Source organism: Megascapheus bottae, chromosome 26, assembly GCF_031878675.1.
Source record: "Megascapheus bottae isolate mThoBot1 chromosome 26, mThoBot2.hap1, whole genome shotgun sequence".
Taxonomy (NCBI): domain Eukaryota; kingdom Metazoa; phylum Chordata; class Mammalia; order Rodentia; family Geomyidae; genus Megascapheus; species Megascapheus bottae.
The window spans coordinates 767,350-789,509 of NC_143534.1; the positions used below are offsets into that span (position 1 = coordinate 767,350).

Here is a 22,160-nt window from a genome sequence, read left to right on the forward strand (position 1 = left end):
GCTTCCGGCGCGGCCAGTGCGCGTGCGCGTCCAGCGCGCGTGCGCGCCAGGCCCCACGCGGCTTCCGTCCCGGCTAAGATGGCGGCCCTCGGGGTCCGGAGCGGCGGCTGCAGAGGGCGCCGCCGCCCAGGGCGAGGTCGGGCCGCCCCGCGCGGAAGAACCGCCCCTAGCGGCGGCACCACCGCCGCGTAGCCGTTGCTCCCAGCCCCGCCCGGACGGCCGCAGCCGCGCCATGGACTGTCCCAGATCCTCCAACTTCCACCTCTCCGCGGGCCCCACCGGCCCCGGCGCGGTCGTGCTGCTGCACGCGGTAGGCGCCGGGGGTCGCGGCCCGGGCCCTCGGGGCGCGGCCGGTCTCCACGGCAACCGCGTCGCCGCGGCCCGGGGCCTGGCGGGCGGGAGCGCGGCGCTGGGCCGGGCGGGCGGGCGGGGCTCCGGGCGGCTCCGGGCGGGGCGGGGCGGGCGGGGCTCCGGGCCCGGCGGCTCCGGGCGGCTCCGGGCCGGGCTCCGGGCCGGGGAAGCCGTGCTCCGTGTCCTCGCGGTCCCCGCACGTTTTCCCCGGCCGCGCCCGGCCCCTCGCCCGCCTCCCGCCCGCGCTCCGCCCCTCCTCCGGACTCCGGGCTTGACCCCGGGCCCCCTGCAGGCCAGCGCGCTGCCCTGGGACCGAGCAGTGGAGCCCGGGGCCTGGCGCCGGGGAGGCCCGGGTGGCTTGGATGGTCTGCCTCGAGGCCCCGCAGAGCGGTGGTCACTCCCGGCTCGGGGATGACGCCCTGGCGGGGAGGGCGCCCTTGCTGGGGTTGAGCGCAGAGCCTGACTCGCTCTCCTTTCGTCTTCATTCAAGGCTGGACTCCTACCACTTGAGCTACAACTCCACTTTTGCCAAAACTTTGGGTGGCTAACCAGAGACAAGCCTTAGGGACTTTTCTGCTGGGACTAGCTTTGAGCCAAGAGCCTCAGATCTCGGTCTCCTGGGTAGCTAGGACGACAGGTGCCTTGTGTTTTGTTGTTGTTAACTATTAAGTTAATTTTTATCCAGTTTAGGAAGAACCAGTGCATTCAAGAGACATGTTTCCATACACAAGCATTAATAGTTCTTAAGAACTGCGACATGCTGATTTGTACAGAAAGGCTCAATGAGGGAAAACCAACAGGGAAAAAAAACACTTCTTCCTCCCTAAGAGAATGTTGGGACAGTATATTTGGGGACATAGGGTAATTTGTAGAAGTTCCCCTTGTGTAAGAACTTTTAGGCTGGGGCTGGGAGTTTGGCCTAGTAGTAGAGTACTTGCCTTGCGTGCACAAAGGCCCAGGTTCAATTCTTCTGTACCACATACATAGAAAAAAGCCAGAAATGGGCTGGGAATTTGGCCTAGTGGTAGAGTGCTTGCCTAGCATGCACAAAGACCCCGGTTCAATTCCTCAGTACCACATACATAGAAAATAAAAAGCCAGAAGTGGTGCTGAGGCTCAAGTGGTAGAGCTCTAGCCTTGAGAAAGTCCAAGGACAGTGCTCAGGCCCTGAGCTCAAGCCCAGGACTGGCAAAAAAAAAAAAGGTCTTTTAGGCTCAGTGTGTTGCTTAACCTTCTTTCCTCAATGACCTTGTCAGCTGCCAGTTTTTTGGTGAAAATATTTGACCTTTGTGTGCTGACACTGCTACTCCAGAGCAGACATGTGGGAAAAGAGGGTTGTTGGGTAGCTCTGACTGGCCTTATGTAGAGTCTTTTGCCTTAAGCTAGTTGGTGAATTGACTGGAATTAGCAGAGGAGTTGGTTTTTGGCTTCCCCTTTCACCTGTGGTTCTTTGAAGATAAGACTTTCATCAGTATTTTCATGTGACAGAATCAATTCTTAGTAATGCTACTTCCAACACTGGACAGCAGTTCTCTCCTTACTTGCAGTCTTTACTGTTTTTTCTTTTTTTCTGGAGGGGAGGGCTCAGCACTGAATTCAGGGTCTATGCACTCTTTTTGTGCTCAGGGCCACCATGCTGCCTCTTGATCCACAGTTTCACTGCTAGCTTTTTTTGTGGATAATTTGAGGTAAGACCCTCATAGACTTGGCCACCCAGGCTGGTTTTGAACCCTGACCCTCAGATCTTAGCCTCTTGGTACCCAGTATTACAGGTGTGAGCCATAGACACCCAGCTAGTTTTTACTATTCAGCTTTACTTCCAAGATAACATGAACTTTTCCTTCCTTCTTTAGTTTGTCCTTAGTTTTGCCACTGTTTCTATGAAGTACATTCTAATCTGAAAATAGTATTTTAGAGATGTTTACATTAGGAATTCCTAAGGCTGGTTGCCTTTCAGGACACAGGAAATGACAGCAATAAGTAGGTAGTTGCAGGTAAGTGGAATGGGGCAGTGAGGGTAGGAGGTGGGAGTCAGGAAAGGCCACCTGGTTTGTCTAGGGACTGGCTAGGATTACAGGCTTTCTTTTCTTCCTTTCTTTTTTCTTTTTCTTTTTCCTTTCTTCTTTTTTTTTTTTTTTTACCAGTACTGGGCTTGAGCTCAGGGCCTGAGCACTGTCCTTGGACTTTCACAAGGCTAGAGCTCTATCACTTGAGCCTCAGCACCACTTCTGGCTATTTTCTATGTATGTGGTACCAAGGAATCGAACCCGGGTCTTCGTGCATGCTAGGCAAGCACTCTACCACTAGGCCAAACTCCCAGCCATTCTTTTTTTTTTTTTTTTTTTTTTTTTTTTTTGCCAGTGCCCAGGCTTGAACTTAGGGCCTGAGCACTGTCCTTGAACTTTCCCAAGGCTAGTGATCTACCACTTGATCCACAGCACCACTTTTGGCCTTTTCTGTATTTGTGGTACTGAGGAATTGAAGTGAGGGCTTCTTCCATGCTAAGCAGGGACTCTACCCCTAGGCCATGCTCTTGGCCCCCAGGCTTGCCTTTTTTTTAACTCACACAGTATTCCTAGGTGGTTGGACAGTTTCTGGTATACTTGGGCTCTCTGCTGAGTCACTAGGTAGGGAGAGCAGGAGGAGGCTCTGTTCAGCGACCAGTGGGGACAGGCCTGTACAGTGGACACAGGCAAAGACAGCCGTTATGCCTTCCTGCTTGAGCTGCCCCTTGTGCTGTGTTCCTGGATGTGAGTAGCTTGCAGATTGCTTACTCGTCACAGACACTTCTCCAGAATGACATTGGGAGGGCCAGGTAGTGGGCAGTTGACCTTGGCCAGCCACATTCTCACACCTAGTAAACCAAGAATCTGTGGAGGTGGGCTTGGGCATCAAGGGGAGGCCAGGGGAGGCCACCCAGAGCAAGTGAACACACGTGGTGGCCATGGCACGTTTGTAGGTGGTCTCCGTAGCTAGTACCTCCATGCGCTAGCTGCTCATAAAGGAAGCTTGTCTTGATCGCTGTGTATGAACCCAGTGCGGAGGCAATGGTACCAGGCTGACAGCCGAGCTCAGCTGTTTGAGAATGAATGCTTTTCTGTAGGGTGGCAGCAAACCGAGGCCTGGGGAGTCCTAAATGAGCATAACTAGTTTATGAAACGGCAGCTCTTTATATGGCTAGACGTGGCCCACCGGGTACAAGTTCAGAGGTGTGGCCTTAATGCTCTGTGGATGTTTGGCAAGGTGCTTCAAGATGCACATGTCTGCCGACCTCCCTTTCCCACGGATTCTGATCACCACCCGAGCCGCCATATGGGAAGTTCCTAAGATCACTGAGAGGCTGTAAATGTTGTTTGTTGAATCCCAAGTCCCATATGACTAGGTTGCCTTACTAATGAGAAATGTGAAGTTTGAGAACATTCTCCAGCCTTACAAGCAAGAGTATGTGATGTTCCATTGATGTAGTTTTACACCAGAGTTCCACACACACGGCGAATGTTGGAAAGATGAAGAGGAAGGAGACCATCCTGACCACAAGATAGCTGCATATTAGCAGAGACATGCTGGGGATAGAGTTCAGGGAGGCACACTGATGGACGGAGAAGCCCTGTGAGGACTGTTGGGAACCCAGGGAAACTTTTCATGGGGAAGTAATGGTTGAGTAGGAGTGAGACAGACAGATGCCTGCAGGCCCGGGAACCCCAGCCAGGAAGCTGGCTGCGGAGGGGAGGTGCACACCCAGACAGTGGTCAATGAGTGGGCCCCATTCTCAGCCAAAGGAGAATCTAGCCATGGTATGTCTCCCTCAAGTTTGGAAGTGACTTAGGCCCCCCCTTGAAGGAACTGAGTCATTTATTTTAATAAGCTGGAACAATCTGTGCTTTGAAAAGTGCGTGATGAAAGCTTGGTTCCACTGGCTCACAAGTGTAATCCTAGCAACTCAAGAGGACCTCAGTTTGAATCCAGCCTAGGCAGGAAAGTGCAGAAGACACCCTATCTCAAGTTAACTAACAAAAAGCTGTGGATGGGAGTTAGGCCTAATGGTAGAGTGCGCTGCTAACATAAATCCCTGGGTTTGACCTCGGTACCACATACTAAGAAAAAGCCGGAAGTGGTGAAGTGGCTCAAGTGGCCGAGCACTATCCTTGAGCAAAAAGTGTCTTAAGGACAGTGCCCAGGCCCCGAGTTCAAGCCACAGGACTGGCAAAAGAAAAAAAGGAGTGTTAGCTCGACAAAGATAGCTACCTAGAATGTGACCATTATGACACATGATAATTCAGTATCAGTTTTTTTTTCAATATCACTTGATTTAACTTGGTACATTTCTTTTTCATAGTTCAAAGAACTCTAACATGGGAATATGCCATTGTTTTAGCAAAGGTGAAAACTTGTAGTGTAGTCTGCCTGTCCTTATTTAACCATGACACATGACCATTCCTCTTTGATTTGTCCACCCACAGAAAGAACTGAAAAAGCGGGATGAGTTTGAAGATATACTGGATGAGAGGAGACATACCAGTGACCTGAAATTTGCCATGAAATGCTACACGCCTCCAGTCTATAAGGGGATTTCTCCTTGCAAGCCCTATGATATTAAGGATATGGTTCTCAGTTCTGAGGAGATCGAGTATGTCATTAAGCAGGTAAGTGAGTTGCAGCCTGTCACTCCTACGCCCATGGTGACCAAAGCAGCACAAGATTCAGTCAAGCATAAGAGTGGATGGTGTGATCTGGGAACCCAGGGAAACCTGTGATCTGTGAGGTATTGCTAGGAAGTCAGCTACCTACTTACTTTGCTGTTGCTTTTATGATGTGTTAGGAAAAGACCCCGAGGCATGGTGCATGCCAGTTAAGGGCTCTACCACTGAGATGGAACCCAGCAGCCATGTTGCTTTACAGTAACATGTGTGTATGTGTGTATGTGTGTGTGCATATGCTGATGTTGGGGCTTGAGCTCAGGGTCTGGGTACTTTCAGGGCTAGAGCTCTCTAACTTGATCTCTCATGAGATATAGGAGTCTCGTAGGGTTTTCTCCCTGGCTAGCTCTGAATCAGGCTTCGTCTCCATAGTGGCTAGGATGACAGGCGTGGGCCAGGGGCATTTGACTGATGGTGTCTTTTTGTATCTGGCAGTGTAGATGGTTTTGGGTGTCAGCATTCCCAGCATGTAGAGATGCATCGTGTTGGGGTGTAGTGGTGATGTCCCGGTGTGATAGCACTGAAGGACAGGACTTTTCAGTTCTGCCTCATGTATGTAGGCAGTCTGTCTGGGACCAAAGCATGGTGCTGTGCCGTGGAACGGATTAGTAGTCTCTTGAGCCTGAGCTCCACAAGTCAAGAATAATTGTCTTTTCTTTTCACTGGCGTGTGCCCCAGTACCTGCCATGTACTTGGCATTCAATGATCACCTTTGTTGAGTTCTTGAATGAGGTGGTGATTTAGCTGATCTGGTGGAGGAACGAGCACAGGCATGAGGAAGCAGCTTATCCCAGGCCCTGCCTGGTTGAATTGGGCCCCAAACATGAGGTGGATAGGGAGGTGTGGAGGACATTGCCTAACGTTTGTGAAGACTCTAAACCCCCCGGGCGGCTTTCTCAGTGGTGGAGCTGGACTGTGTGAACGCCACATTAGTGAAAGGACAAAGGTGAGCCATCTTACTGCAGTACTCCATCCTTCAGCCCTGCTGCTGTGAAGCTGGGCTGCTGCTTGTAGGAATCGCAGACATCGTTTTGCCGTGTCTGTGGCGCTCGTCTAGCGTAAGTGAAAAGGGTCAGACCAGGTGATCTCGGTGGTCCTGGCCTGCACAGGCACTTGTTCTCAGTAGCCAGCCTCTGAGACAATGTTGGGGCCTTTGTGCAATGGAGAGAGCCAGGGGCCCTGCCTTTTCCCTGCATACTCTCCTACAGCAGCAGTTACATGCCAGTCTGAACCTTTGCAGTAGATTGCTTTAGACAGCTGAGATGTAAACTTGAAGCAACCCAAAGGGAAGGGGAAAATAACTTTTTTACTGTAAAATGCTGTCCTATAGAGTTGATTCTCTGAATTTCTAGCCTGTATAAATAGAATGATTTATTGTTGTCTTCCAAGTACTTGGGAGGAAGAGGAAAGAGGATTTGTTTTGTTTGAGGTAGTCTTTGATTCGAATGAGACTCTGTTGGAAAGAAAAACAATCATTTATTTTACTGTGTCAGAAAATGAATTTTGTCCATCTGAATCAAGAAGACAACCTGCCATCTTGAAGTTGTGTGTGTGGTCTGTTGGACCTGACAGGTTGGGTGAGTAGAAGAGATTCTGGTTCGTCGTTCACTGCCTGTCCTTGTTCTCTATTTCTTCAAGCTTTCCAAGGAGTGCTGTCTCTCTGTCACTACCCTCCGAGAGGAAGCCTGTGAGATCCTGGAGGAGATGAGTCACAAACTTCGTCTGGGAGCTATTCGGTTTTTTGCTTTTGTCCTAAGTAAAATTTTTAAACAGATTTTCTCGAAGGTGTGTGTGAATGAAGAAGGCATCCAGAAAGTGAGTACTGAGGGCCAAAAGGGGCCTCCCCTCCACCCCCTTGATGCAGGCAGCTCAAGGGCATCCCCTGGACTAGATGCTAGGGAGCCGGGACTTTTTCTTTTCTCTCTTTTTTTGAGGTGGGGGGGGTCATAGGGCTTGGCCTGGGCAGTTTCCCTGAGCTCTTCAGCACAAGGCTGAGCCAAGCCTACCCATGAGCCAAGCTCCACTTCCCATTTTCTAGATATTAATTGAAGGTAAGAATCTCAGGTCCTTTTGTGCTCACGCTGGCTTTGAACTTTGATCTTCAAGATCTCAGCCTCATGAGTAGCTAGGATTACAGGTGTGAGCCACTGCACCCTGCCCCCCCACCCCCTGCAGACCTGAGATTGAGATTGGTTTGGTAAAAGTGAGATTGTATGTACTATCGTCTCGTTTACTAGCAAGACAAAATCAATGCCAATTTTTTTTTTTTTTTTTTGCCAGTCCTGGGCTTGAGCTCAGGGCCTGAGCACTGTCCTTGGACTTTCTCAAGGCTAGAGCTCTACCACTTGAGTCTCAGCACCACTTCCGGCTTTTTTCTATGTATGTGGTACCGAGGAATCGAACCTGGGTCTTTGTGCATGCTAGGCAAGCACTTTAACCACTAGGCCAAACTCCCAGCCCAGTGCCAAAATTTTTGTATTTACTTCCAATACAGATTGCTTTCCAGTATTTCCTTTATCTATTTGCAGCTACTCTGGGCTGTTTTTCTGTGTGTGAGGATATGTTCTCAGGGCCCAGGGACCATATTGATAAGCCTGGATGTGTCAGTAACAGTTCAGACCTCTTCATTCCCATCCCTCTTTTACCCCATTTAACAACATAAATCCTAGGTCTTATGTTTGGATTCCTTAGCTCTGTGGTGCTTTTGTTTGTTTTAAGAATAGCAGGTCATGGGGCCGGGAGTTTGGCCTAGTGGTTAAAGTGCTTGCCTAGCATGCATGAAGACCCGGGTTCGATTCCTCGGTACCACATATATAGAAAAAAGCCGGAAGTGGTGCTGAGGCTCCAGTGGTAGAGCTCTAGCCTTGAGAAAGTCCAAGGACAGTGCTCAGGCCCTGAGCTCAAGCTCAGGACTGGCAAAAAAAAAAAAAAAAAAAGAATAGCAGGTCAGTTATTTTATGGTGGCCCTGGCAGCTGGGTTTGAACAGTGTCATTGGTCACAGCTCTAGGCTTAGTGGTGTGGGCTCATTTTCAAGGCCTCTGCATGGTCAGGAGCCCGGCATCTGTCCGCCCTTTCCTGTGCAGCACTGGGTGAAGGTGGTTCTATAAAGGCACTAGAGTAGCACTTGAAAATAGCTATGTCTTGTGTCCATCAGATTCCCCCTGGTTTCCCTGCTCTCCCTGAATCCATTACTCAGGTGGCTGCCCAGGGTAACTCGCTCCCTTCTGTTGTTCCCTGGCAAGGAAGAGTTTTTCCTATAACCATGTGTCTATTTCTTAGTTTCCCTCCTCATTTTCTCCTAGGTGAACTCTTAGCCCATTTGCATCCTTCCTTAAGCCTTTTACCCTGACATTTACTTTTTTGTCAAGTATTTTTTCTTTCTCCTCTGACTGGTTTTCATGTTGCCCACTTGACCTGTGGGTCTGTCAAAGAATGTTTGGGGCCAGGGAATATTGGAATCTGTGCCAGCTTACTACCTGCTGTGCCAGTGGTGGAGGTTTCTGGCCTGACAAAGACCCCTGACATTCAGATGTGTCCCTTCTAGCTGGGACACCTGTTCCCTCCACAGGGGTCCACATGCAGGGCCCCTCAGCATCCCTCTTATTTTGTCAGCCGTGAGACTTGGACTCTGGGCCTGGGTGCTGTCCCTGAGCTCTTTAGCTCAAGGCTGTCGCTCTACCTCTTGAGCCACAGCACCTCTTCTGTTTTGGTTTTTTTTTTGTGGTTGTTGTTAGATTTTTTTAATTCTGGTGGTTAATTGAAGATAAGAGTCTCGTGGTCTTTAGTGCTGGAGCTGGCTTTGAACTGTGGTCCTCAGATCTCAGCTTTCTGAGTAGCTAGGATGACAGGCATGAGCCACTGTGCTCGACATTGGTCTTTTTCTTTCCTCTGATAGAAGCTATGTTTTCTCCTTTGCCAAAACCCAATGCAGGGCTTTCTAAGGCGAGTGGTGTGGGCTCCTTCCATGGCTTAAGTGCAGACCAACCTGCGACCGACAACACATGTAACTGGTCTGTGTTCGTGGCCACCACGGTCTCCACTCTGATCCAGACAGGATTGGGAGGGACGAGGGAGAAAGGTGGAAAGAGATGACACTGGCCAAGATGTATTGTGCTTACAAACTGACATGTTGGATTGAAACTTTTGGTCCAGCTACTTAAGCATCATAAAGCATGATTGAAAATGTTGCATTTTTGATCATCTTACATTGAGTGAAAGTGGTGAAGCACCTTCCGACTTTGTCAACCTCGCGAGTGTGCGCACGTGAGGAAGGCAGGCTCCCGGGTTCTGGTTTGAACTGTCAGCCAAAATGACTCACAATGTACCTGTTTCTCCAAGTTGCAACTCGCTATCCAGGAGCATCCAGTTGTCCTGCTGCCCAGTCACCGGAGTTACATTGACTTCCTGATGCTGTCCTTCCTCCTGTACAGCTATGACCTCCCTGTGCCCGTGATAGCAGCGGGGGTGGGTACGTACCGCTCCCTCTTCCTTTCCACTGCACTGTAGGTGGACAGCGCTCAGCCCAGTGGCTGACTTGAAACATATTTTTAATGTGTGGTAAAATAGATAGAACATAAAATTTGCCATCTTTCCCATCTGTGTGTGTATGTACCAGTGGTCTGGGTCTAGGTGTGTGTTGACTGTCACTTGAACTCAAGGCGTGCTTGCTGTCCCTGCGCTTCTTTTGCCCAGTGCTCTACCACTTGAGCTACTGTTCGACTTTTGGCTGTTTTTGGTGTGTGTTCAATTGGATGTACAAGTCTCACAGGCTTTCCTGCTTGAGCGGCTTTGAACTGCATCAGATCTGAGAGCTAGGATGATAGGCGCTAGTAACTGGCTCATGGCATGTTGCAATATACTTTGATGTCAGTGCTTTAATTTCTGTACGATGGACTCCTCAAAGTCAGATTGTTAAGGCAAAATAAGTTGTCAGCTACCCCTCTTCAGCCCTCCCCACTCAGATGCCTCCAAAAGGCATCTGTCAAAATCCACAGCTCCCTCAGATGTCTCTATGAATTGATTGAGTGTTACGGGTCCGGTTACCAGTCTTGGTAGTGCATCAGCTCTTTTGTAACTATGCTGGGGTGGTGATCTCATGGGACACAGCAGTGTCTTTGGGTCCCCAGATTTCCTAGGCATGAGGATGATCGGAGAGCTGCTGCGGATGTCGGGGGCCTTTTTCATGAGGCGCACCTTCGGCGGCAATAAACTCTACTGGGCGGTGTTCTCCGAATATGTGAAAACCATGTTGCGGGTAAGTGCAGACCATCACTGAGCGCTTCCAACCCTGCTGGCTTGTTAGATCCCTTAATTTCTGAACGGACCTCTTAGCTGTTTACTCCCCGCCGCCCTCCCCTCCCCAGCTGTGTTTCTGTGTCTGCCTGCCATGGTGAGGAGCTAGGGTAGAGGGAAGCGGGGAAGGAAAAATCAGAAGAAGCATTCGTGGGGCTGGGATGTAGCTTGGTGGTGGATCCCTTGCCTGGCATGTACAGGGCCCCAGGTTTCATACCCAGCTACACCAAAACAAAACCAAAAAAGAAAAAGAAAAAAGAAGAATCATGCTTTTATTATTATTATTTTATGTTTATCTTTTTGCCAGTCCTGGGGCTTGAACTCAGGGCCTAGGCATTGTCCCTGAGCGCTGAACACCTGTGCTCTACCACTTGAGCCAGTGTCGTCTCCTGCTTTTTCAGTTTATGTGTTACTGAGGAATCGAACCCAGGGCTTCATGCATGTTAGACAAGCACTCTACCACTAGGCCACATCCCCAGCCCGGCATATAATTACTTTGAGAGTGGGCAATGAAATATGTATTATTTCGAGAGTAGGCAATGGGCTTTGTGTTTTGTTTTGTTTTCTTCTCAAGAATGGTTATGCTCCTGTTGAATTTTTCCTGGAAGGGACGCGAAGCCGCTCTGCCAAGACCTTGACTCCTAAATTTGGTAGGTGCTGACAGATGAGGAAGAAAGATAAGTCAAAGGTTTTAGGTGTGCTATCTTTGTCCTGCTAAATAGAGCTTAATACTTTAAACTTATTTTTGCGAGATAGTCTTGTTCTTTGTGACTGTAACTGTTTTTAGAGGTGGAACCCTTTATGGTCGTAGTGTGCCATGCTCACTTTGGATCTTCCTGTTTGTGTGCCCTACCCTTGGGTGTGCATGATGAAAACCTTTCTCCCTGTGTTTGCAGGTCTCCTGAGTATTGTGATGGAACCATTTTTTAAAAGAGAAGTTTTTGATACCTACCTTGTCCCAATTAGCATCAGTTATGATAAGATTTTGGAAGAAAGTCTTTATGCCTATGAGCTTCTAGGAGTTCCTAAACCGAAAGAATCTACAAGTGTACGTGAGGAGAGCCAAACTTGTTTTCTTTGAGTGTAGAGAATACCCACCATCTGACTTACAAACATGCTCGCTTTGTTCTCCTCTGCTGTCTCGTGCCTCTAGGGACTGCTGAAGGCCAGAAAGGTTCTCTCTGAGAACTTTGGGAGCATCCACGTGTACTTTGGAGACCCTCTATCCCTTCGATCTCTAGCAGCTGGGCGGATGAATCGGAACCCATACAACTTGGTCCCAAGGTGCAGTGCCTGTGTTAATACCTGACAGAGAAACAGGATTAAAACCCAAAAGTGCCATGCTAGAGGCTGGTGGTACTTTTGTTACTCAAGGGGCTTAGATCTGAGGATCTTGACTGGAAGTCAGCCCAGGTATAAAATCTGAGAGACTCTTATCTCCAGTTTGCCACCAAAAAGCTGGAAGTGGAGCTATGACTGAAGTGGTAGAGTGTTAGCTTTGAGCAAGCTCGGGACAGAACCTAGGCCCTACGTTTGAGACTCAGTGCTGGCACACACAAAATAAAGTGTGTGAGTGTTGGAGCTGAATATTGCTTTACCTGAGTTTACGTTGCACATTGTTAAGGAAGTCCTGTCACGTTTTTGTTAATGTAAAGCCAGACGCGGTGGCTCACGCCTGTAATCCTAGCTACTCTGGAGGCTGAGATCTGAGGATCGAGGTTCAAAGCCAGCCTGGGCACTAAAGAACGTGAGACTCTTATTTCCATTGGTCCACCAAAAAGCTGGAAGTGGAGCTGTGGTTCAAAGTGAGAGTACTTGCCTTGAGTAAAATTGCTCAGGGACACCACCCAGACCCTGAGTTCAAGGCCCAGGACTGACAACAAAAGTTGCTAACAGGACGTGCCTGTGGAAGACATTCCCCTTTGGATGGGCTGGATGCCCTGGTACCATTCCTAACAGGCACATATGGCAGGGTGGGCACTGCTGGTGGGCTGGCTGCCTCCCCTTCTCAGGAAAGCACAGGGCGCCCGTGCAGGGCACTTTCAGGCTGTAGGGCACGTACAGGTTTTCTTCTTTAGAGGTTCTGAGTTTGCATTTATACAAGTACACTTGGGCCCCTTGAGGCAGGGATTCCAGCGCCTGGCCTAGCGATTCCCCAGCCACAGGGTACCCGGGTGGTAGCCTACTTTGTCACTGAAGCAGAAGGTAGCATTTTGCTGCCACAGGCCTTTCTCTCAAGCTTGCATGGGCCTGGCTGGCTGTTAATGTCTGGATGCCTGTGTTTGCTGTCGTTCCCTTCTTGTGGCTTCTTGTGGATCCTCAGCATATCCCTGCTGCACCCAGCTGAGTGTGGGCTCCACGTGGGCCTCGGTGTGAACAGGCTGTCGGGCGGGGCCGGGACAGGTGCCTGGAGCATGTAGTTAAGTGAACTCCAGTTCACAGCTTGCTCTGACAGCCGGTGGGCACACATTCCGCAGGCTAGGGTTTGGAAAGACAGTCATATTCCTGGCTGGCGCAAAGTGTTCTGTCTACAAAGAATCTGGTTTTTGCCTAGAATGGAACTACTAGCATTTCTTGTCATCTGTTAAGAAGGCTCTAGAGATGTTTACACAGGTGACAAGTAGCCAAGCTGGGGACGCTTGTTGCCTGTGGCCTGAGAACATGGTTGACAGGAGCACAAGAGGCCTCGAGAGGGGTGGCAGAAGTGTCACTTGTTCTGTGCCCTTCCTTGCAGGTACATCCCTCAGAGACAGTCTGAGGACATGCATGCCTTTGTCGCCGAAGTCGCCTACAAGATACAGCTTCAGCAAATTGAAAACCTGGTTCTGAGCCCATGGGCCCTGGTAGTTGCTGTCCTGCTTCAGAACTTGCCATCCATGGACTTCGATGCTTTGATAGAGAAGACTTTGTGGCTGAAGGGCGTGGCCCAAGCATTTGGAGGGTTTGTCCTTTGGCCCGGTACGTGTGTGGTACAGAGTTGAGCGTGTTTGTTTCCCGCGGTGCTGGTTCCTGGGTGAAGCTGGGGCTTCGCCTTGGCTGGGCAGGTATCCTCCCACTGTGTCCCAGACCTGAACGCTTACCTAAGACGGAGTGAAGCGTCACTGACTCAGAATGCTGGCCTGGCATGGGGACCCCTGGAAAGTGGCCGAGTACGTGTCATGTCCCTTCAGGACCTCTGCCTCGAGGCTAGAGTACCGGGTCCCTGGTGCTAGAGTGGCGAGTGTGACGCAAGGCCTTGCCTCCCTGCCTCCCTGGTGCTCAGGACTTCAAGCCTGGCCTTGCAGGGCTTGCATGCAGCATCGTGAATGCCCTCGGAAGTTTTGATTCCCGTGCTGGGAGTTTGAGGAAATGGTCTGTGGCAGTAGTTGATGCTGCTTTCAGTTTCATTTGAAAGTGTATTGTACAGTTGGATATACGGCCTTTGGTCACGTGCCTGGTGTCCACCGTGGGCCCTCCCTCCTGTGCTGTGTCACAGAGGTGACCAGCTTGTCTCCTGCTGGATGGGGAGAGGAGCAGGGGAGTACATGCACTGTGGTGGGGCCAGGAGGTGGGGATCCTGGAGGCTTCCCTGTGTCATGGGGGCTGCGGAGACCACAGGCAGAGAGTCCCGAGGGGGAGGACGTGAGGGAGAGGGAGGCCCCTGCTGGGAAGTGAGCCCTGAGGCAGGTGCTGCTGCTGTTGCTGAGGGCATGTCAGGGTGGCCCTGAGTAGGGAGGCAGTGGCTAGCAGCCATTGCGCAGGCAGGCAGGCAGGCAGGCAGGCACGGGCCTGGGTGGGGTCTGTAGGTTCTGGGAAGTGGTTCTGGATTGTTGCAGGGCTTTAGAAACCAGACCACTACCATCTTTGGGGAAGGAGAAGGGCGGGGCCGAGGAGGTCCCACGGCTCACAGCGGCCGTGCCCTGCTGTCTCGTGTATAGATAACAAGCCTGCGGAAGAGGTCATCCAGTCCAGCCTTCTTCTGCACTCCAACCTCGCCAGCCTCGTCAGAGACCAGGTGGTTCTGCACACGGAGTCCCAAGACTCGGACGTGGTCAACGGCCTCCTCTTCCGGCACATCACCCTCCTTATGTGCTCAGCTTACAGGAACCAGCTGCTCAACGTTTTCCTCCGCCCCTCCTTAGTAGCTGTAGCCTTGCAGAAGACACCTGGGTTCAGGAAAGGTAACTTTCTGGAATGTGACCTTGACTTTCAGAAGAGGCCTGGCCTTCCAGTTCCGTGAAGGGAGCGGTGTTTGGAGCCTTGTAAAGTGCGGCTACATCTGTTTAGCCCACACGCCAGCCAGGACCGGGCCTTTACCCTCAGAAGAAGTTAGGTTTGTTCCCTAAATATGTGGCGGTCTGCTTAGTTTTAGAATTGGAGGGAGCCGTTCATTGTCCACGTCAGTTGTCCCAGCCTCCCTGGGCTTCTGAGGCAGCAGAGCTGCCCAGGTAGTCAGTCACCCTAAGCCGTGCAGGAAGCCTCGTCTCAAAAACGCAGAATCTTTCACAGAGGAAGACCCAAAAACGCTTCCTCTGCACCTCCTATGTCGAGGGAGGTGTGCACTGCAGCTGAGCAGTGGCCCAGGCCTTTGCCTCTGGCAGTTCCTCACCCGTAGGGCAGACAGGTCCCACCTCTGTAAAGGTGTGCATGTATGCACGCATGCGTGCACGAGCACACTGGGGAGCTGAGGTCCGGGGTGGTGGGCCAGTGAGGTGCACTTCTGGGTGGATTCTGGGGTGACGACCCAGGTCAGGGGGTAGAGTAAAAGGTTTAAGACCAGGTGTCCACGTGGGTCTGACTCAGAGCCACCGTGGGAGGAAGAGTAGTGCTTGGTGGTTCTCTGTAGGCGGCACGCCAGCAAATGTGGTAAAGATGTAGACCATGGGGCTCTAGAGGGAACCATGGACTGGTCCTTTCTTGCTCTGCTGGGCGCCCAGGGTGGGATGAGCTTTGATGGCATGCAGACTCTGTGGGTGGAGTGGAGGTTGGTTACAGCTTTGTCAGAGGATTAAACCCTTGTCCTCATTGCATGAGTAACAGCCTGCCCCCGGGGACCTCTGCCAGGGCGTTGTGGGCTTCATCCTGTTGGAATGTTGGAAAGCAACCTTGTAATTTCATGCAATGGACTCTTTCTAGAGCATGTCTTCAGTTGCTTCCGCTTCCTGCGTGATGTGTTTTTAGATGAGTTCATCTTCCTTCCAGGAAACACACTCAGGGTAAGTCCTGACAGCAGACAGCAGCAGAAGCTGCAGGCTCAGATTCCAGTGTGTCTCGGGTAGCCTGGATTTCTTTATGTCTGGATGTCGGTCTGTCTCAGGTAGTGTGTGTCTGGATTTCAGCATCTCACATAGTGTATATGCCTGTCCCTTTGCAACACAGTGAAAAATGAGGATGCTCAAACTCACCAGACATTGCTCTGATTCTTGGTTAGGCTTAGCTAATAGCGTAGGCATTGTTTGGTGAGAGGAAGGTCGCTGAACCACCGGAACAGCTACTATAAGTTACCCTATTGTACTAAGCATTTGAAAATCCACATACTGTTGGAACTTACTGACCACGGTGTCATTGTTGTGGGCATAGCAAGTGTGGTTTTGCCTGGTGGAGTGAAGGGCAAGGAACAGTCGGGCTCCCGAGGCTGTATGAGGTCTTCTTGGTGCAGGCAGGCAGGGGCCGAATGGACTGGCTAAGCTGAGGGTCCTGTGTGCTGTGTCCAGGAGGATTTCAGGGCTAAGCACGCCCCTGAGTATTTTGGGACTAGGGTGTGGCTTGTTGTTTAATCCAGGACACAGGCTATGCAGAGGGAGCATTTTGCCCTGTTGGGACCCTGTTGCCATTTGTGTTGTGAGCAAGTGTGTGTCTGAGTGGTTGCCGGAGGGCACAGAGAGCCGCAGGTGTCACGTGGCTAAACGTGGTGCCGTGGCCTCCTCTTCGCTGCAGGACTTTGAGGAAGGCTGTTACCTGCTTTGTAAAAGCGAAGCCATACAGATGGCTGGGAAGGACATCCTCATCACCGACAGAGGAGACGCTGTGTTAGGCTTCCTAGTGAGACTCTTCAGGCCTTTTGTGGAATGTTACCAGGTACGTACGTTTTGCGTGGTCTCCTGCGTGCCTCCCTATCACATACTGGGAGTCCCTCCAGCTCTGCTCTTGGTTCTGCTATGAGGATACGAGGATGGAACCAGATAGCACCAGGTGTGAGGACAGCAGCTTGGAGGCCACGAGAGACCTAAGCCCTCTTGGCAGGCCAGGGTGTGTGGTACATGGTAGGCTCTTGGTGAGTGTAGACTGGAATACCTGTTAATGCCCATTATTGATGCTATGGAATGCTGGTGAGCAAGAGAAGTACAGGTCTGGAGGGTGGAGAGTTTGTGGGGTGTGTTGAAGGGGGTCAGGAAATGGGGGGGTTAGCCCCCAGGAATGGCCCCAGGCCATTGGGAGGGCGCCTGAGATTCTGACTGTGGGAGCCATGCATGTTAGAGAGCAGAGAGCGGTGTGATCCACTGGGCTCCATGAGGAACTGGGAAATGGAGGTTGTGCCTTTCTGTAGTCTGTAGTAGCACACTCCATATCACGAGGTGTATTAAGAGAAAAGACCAAACTTACAGCTACCTGGCTCCCATCTTCTCAAGTGGCTTAAGAGATGGGAAGCTGTAGTAAGTTACTGAACAGCCACCTAAAGTGAGACCTAAAATTTCAGTAAAGGCCCATATTTTTTCGTACTTCTTTTTGGCCCATTCTGGGGCTTGAACTCAGGGCCTGGGCACTGTCCTTGGGCTTTTTCAAGGCTAGAGCTCTACTAGTTGAGCCACAGCACCACTTCTGGCTTTTTCTGTGTGTGTGTGGTACGGAGGAATTGAACCCAAGTCTTTGCGCATGGTCACCAGGCACTCGACCACCAGGCCACACTCCTGGTCTCCTTGCTCCCCCTTTTTTATATACTGGAACTTGAACTCAGGGCCTCATTCTCTCATTTGGCCTCTTTCACTCAAGACTGGTGTTCTTCCACTTGAGCCATAGCTCTACTTTGGGTTGTTTGCTGGTTATTTGGAGATAAGAGTCTTGCATTCATTTCTGCCCAGGCTGGCTTTTAACCTTGATCCTCAGGTCTCAGCCTCCTGGTAGCTTAGGCTTATAGGTATGAGCCAGCAGTACTTCAGCCTGCTTCAGACTTTCTTCTAATTGTGAGATTTAATAGAAATTAGAGTGAGATGTCCTAGGAACTCTCCTGCTTTTCCTGCTCAGACCTTGGGGTCTGCGTTCTGAGCAATGAATATACTGGTCTTTGGACTATTATTTGACCTTCTCCGTTCCTCTCTTCTAATCAGATAATTTGCAAATACCTCTTGCATGAAGAAAAGGAGTACTTCACTGAGAAGCAGTACTTGGCTGCAGTTAGAAAATTCACAAGTCAGCTTCTCGACCAAGGTCTGTTACCGCTCAGTGGGGCGATTTCCTTTAGTCGAGAATAAAGCAATGCACTAGCCTGTTCTGTCCCTTACCTTAGGTGCCTCTCAGTGTTACGACGTGTTGTCTTCTGATGTGCAGAAAAATGCCTTGACAGCATTTGTGCGACTTGGAGTGGTGGAGAAGAAGAAGGTGTAAGTACTGCTTGAGTGGCTTCAGAGTGGACGTTTTGGGGACCCAGCCTCCCGTCCACACACAGTCATTCTGGCAGTGCCAGCTGCCTGAAGACTCTGGACCATGGGGGATTGAAGCACAAAAAGGCAGCTCTTAGTTTGGCACTGATGGCTCATGCTTCAAATCCTAAATCCTAGCATAGGTCTAAGGATCAAGGTTTGAGAACAGCTTAGGCAGAAAAGTCCATGAGCAGAAGTGGAGCTGCAGCTCAATGGTAGTGTTTCAGCCTTGAGCAAAAAAGCCAAGTGAGAACACTAGAGACTTGCATAAAAGCCCCAGGACTGACATGCGCACACAGACACACAGACACACACACACACACACAGACACAGACACACAGACACACACACACACACACACACACACACACACACACACACGGCACTGGTGTTTCACTCCTATAATTCTAGCCACCTAGGAGGCTGAGATGAGTGGATCAGAGAATTTTGGTATCAAACAAACGGGCAGGAAAGTCCGTGAGATTTATTTTTTTATATTTTGCTAGTGGAACTTGAACTCTGGGCCTGGTGCTATCCCTGAGCTCTTTTTTGCTCTACCCCTTGAGCCACGCCACTACTTCTGGTTTTCCGGTGGTTAATTGGAGATAAGAGTCTCATGGACTTTGGTGCCCGGGCTGGCCTTGAACAGTGATCTTCAGATCTGGGCCTCCCGAGTAGGCAGGATGACAGGCGAGAGCCGCCACACCCGGCCTGGCGGATAGTAATTCTCCTGGGAGTAAGTAAAGGAACCTAGGACAAAGCCTGCTGGGTAAGCGCCCGGGCACGAAGCCTGGGCACGAAGCCTGGGCACGAGGCAGGGCTTCCCAGGCTACAGACTGGCCTGCACACGTGGAGCCAAGGACTGTGGGTGGGAGTGTGCCTGTGGAGCTTGTCTGTCACCGGGCTGTGTCGCAACGAAGCTTATTCTTTTCTTCCAGAAATGATTGCTACATATTCAGAGTGCATGAGTCTGCCGCCACCAGATTAGAAGAAATGCTTGGTAAGTATAGTTGCGAACAACTGGATGGACCATTTGATAAGTACATTAAAATAACAGGGCATGCTACACCACCAAAAGGAACAATAATGTGGTTCTTCCATAAACAAACTATGCAGTCTAGAATTTTTTCAAGGAAACCAAAAAGAAAATGCAAAGAAATGAGCCAAGAAAATGCAACAGTCATGACACAGTCCGTTTTGTATAAGGCAGAGGCTCCATTCCCAGCAGCACTGTGTGAATGGGGTGGGGCTCCATGGCTGACCGTGGCAAGGTCTGGTTTTGGCTCTTGCTCGGCCTCCCTCTGTGGTCTGGTGAGGAGGAGTGGGGTCGGAGCTGAGTGCTGACTGGATGCACAGCTCATGTCCTTCAGGGCTATCGGTGGGACGATGCTCTCCTCTAGTCCTGGCAGAGATGGCACAGCCATGAGAGCATCACGTGCTCACATGCCCTTGCGTGGTTCTGTTGTCTTGTGAGTGAAGATCCCTGTACAGAGAGTGAGGGGTGTGTGTGTGCGTGTGCACCTGTGCGTGTGAGCTCCTGTGCATGCAGTCCAGAGTAGGGAGCAGACAGCAAAACAGTCAAAGGACAAGCACTTTCTTTCCTGCTCTAGGGCTTGACTTCAGAGCCGGGGTGCTGTCTCTGAGCTGATTTTGCTCAGAGCTGGCACTCTACCACGTCAGCCATAGCCTCACTTTAGTTTTCTTTTTGGTAATTTATTGGGACTTAGAGTCTTAGAGTCCTGCTGAGGCTGCTTTCAACCACGATCCTCACATCGCAGCCTCCTGGGTGGACCAGTGGTGCCTGTCTGGGCAAGAACTTCCTGAGAGGTTAACACGTTGCCTGTGCCTTACATGCTTGAGTATGGAGTGTCTCTGTGCCTAGTCTCCCTCCAGGACTGCGTGGAGGATGCTGGGTGGATGAGCCGGGGTAGGAAACCCGGCTAGGCTAAGGAAGGAGAGGGCCTGGGAGTGGAATTGTTGGCGTCAGACTTGCATGTCAGTTGAGCCCAGAGCAGTGGCTCCTGGAAAGGAGCAGGCACCTGAGCCCCGCTGGCCATCTCAGTGGTGGCTCTAGCCCCTCAGGGCTGCTCCTCTCGTAGAGGCCGGGGAACAGGGAAGACAATGACTGTCACCATGTCTCTGTCTCAGGTTGTAAGACTCCGATAGGAAAACCCGCCACCGCAAAACTTTAATAATCGCCTGATGGTTGTAGAAAATTCGGTCACGTAACTACTGCCACAAAGGAGTTACCCCAGACAAACGGAACGAAGAGCCCATCCTCATGCCCCGCAGTTTGTGGCCTGTGGACAGAGCAGAGAGGAAGAGGTGATGAGCGTGACCTTCCCTCCGCACAGATAACTGCGTTCCTGTCAACCCTGCGCATGGTTTAAAATAAAACAGTCTTTTGAAAACACCCAGGAAGGCAAAGCCAGCCCCTCCCCCGCCCTCGCCGGCCACCTGATGGCAGTGTGCATGGCAGCTGGTGAGGACCAGGGAGCGTTCCCCACCCAGAATCACAGGAGGGGTGGGGTCGGGCCCAGTGCACCGCAAGTACAGGCCGAGCCTGTCAGAGTGAGTGAGGAGCACACAACCGCAGGTCAGGCTCCCACGAGAGTCCCGTGGTCAGCACACACCCTGGGATGTCAACCTGCCAACAGCCCTGGCAGGCTGAGTAAGGGAAGCCAGGTTTGTCTGGGGCCTTGGCAGTAGCTGCTCTGGCGGTGCTGGCCCCTCCCTCAGGCTCACAGGAGGCAGCTCTCCTGGCCCTGGAGCCAGTAGTGGAGGGAGGGAGGGGAGCGATGGGTGCAGATGGCCCAGGGAGGAGGCCGTCCCAGGGAGGTGGGGTGGGTGCACTTCACAGAATGTTAAGTCACAGATGTCATTTCTCGAAGCTGAAAGGGTTAGACCTACACTGCTCATGAGCCTCTGCCATCTGTGGACATGGTGCCATCTCTCGTGACCTCTGTGTACCAGTGAGCAAGTGCACATGCATAGATGTGTGCACGCACACACAGACTACTGGAAGTAAGCTCTGGTGTCTCATCTGATGAGATTCCCAGTCCTGGTGGAGCCGGGAGAGGCCAGCTGCCAGTGTGCTGTTGATTGTCACTAACTAGCTGTGAGGTATGCCTCACAAAGAATTTCAGACACGCTCAGTCTGTATACTTATTTCTCTTTTCCCTGATACCCTTGCTGGACACATGTGTATTGAAGGGTAAAAGGATCTTTGACAGCTGGGCATGGTGGCTCACCCCTGTGATCTTAGCTACTCAGGCTCAGGAGGATCAAGGTTCAAAGCCAGCCCGGGCACAAAAAGATCTGAGACTCTTATCTCCAATTAACCTCTAGAAAATGGGAAGTGCAGCTTGGCTCAAGGGTAGGGTGGTAGCCTTGAGTGAAGAGCTCAGGGACAACACCCAGGTGGAGTTCAAGCCCCATGACCCACCAAAAAAAAAAAAAAAACTTTGACCTTCATTTTACTTTTTTTTTGGCCAGCCCTGGGGCTTGAATATTGTCCCTGAGCTGTTTCACTCAAGGCTGTTACTCTACCACTTGAGCTGACACGTCCTTTGGGTGGTTAATTGGAGACAAGGGGCCAGGCTAACTTTGCACTGTGGTCTTCAGATGCTTGGCTTTGTGTTTTTTTAGACCTGTCTACAGCCCAGATGGACTTGGACTGAGGGAGGATCATTTAACATTGTCCTGTTGCCAGCTCCCTTTAGAGGAAGCAAACAGGGCTGCGTGATAGCATGGAGAGACCCAGATGGGTTTGGAGCTCTGGGCTGGGGCAGCCATTCCCCCCGTGAGATTTCCTGTAGGCCCCAATCACAAACATCAGTGCTGCCAGGACACCAGGCACTAGCTTCCTGAGACATGTCACCCCACCCTCATCCCACACCGCCAGCCTGCCTCTGCTTCAAAGTAAGTCGACAGAAAGGCACAGAATAGTACTTTCCTAGAATGATGCAGGAACTGAGAAAGTGAGTCTGCAGTTGGACAGTTCAGGACCCAGCCCTGTCCTGTCTAGGTAGGTCTGGTAGCCCATGTAAGTCAGACACTAATGAATCCAAGACATTGAACAACTCAGCCCAGGGCCCAGGGGTCTTCCTGTGTCTTGTGTGTGGCAGAGCTGCCGCCCATCGTCACAAGACAGGGCTCGGCTGCATGTCCCTAGCCCAGGAGACAGAAATTCACCCTAAGGTC

At 51.2% G+C, this 22,160-nt stretch overlaps 1 protein-coding gene across 1 annotated transcript; it reads left to right on the forward strand.

The window, feature by feature from the left end:
• The first annotated feature begins 67 nt into the window (after positions 1–67).
• Positions 68–20,368, forward strand: Gnpat (glyceronephosphate O-acyltransferase). The gene is made up of 16 exons (XM_090318729.1): positions 68–310; positions 4,812–4,994; positions 6,687–6,863; positions 9,388–9,517; positions 10,176–10,303; positions 10,916–10,991; positions 11,238–11,389; positions 11,495–11,625; positions 13,076–13,299; positions 14,259–14,501; positions 15,457–15,536; positions 16,258–16,398; positions 17,646–17,745; positions 17,825–17,918; positions 18,896–18,957; positions 20,106–20,368. The coding sequence occupies exons 1-16, from the start codon at positions 233–235 to the stop codon at positions 20,147–20,149; spliced, it is 2,043 nt and encodes a 680-aa protein (XP_090174855.1). The 5' UTR covers positions 68–232; the 3' UTR covers positions 20,150–20,368.
• Positions 20,369–22,160: the final 1,792 nt, after the last annotated feature.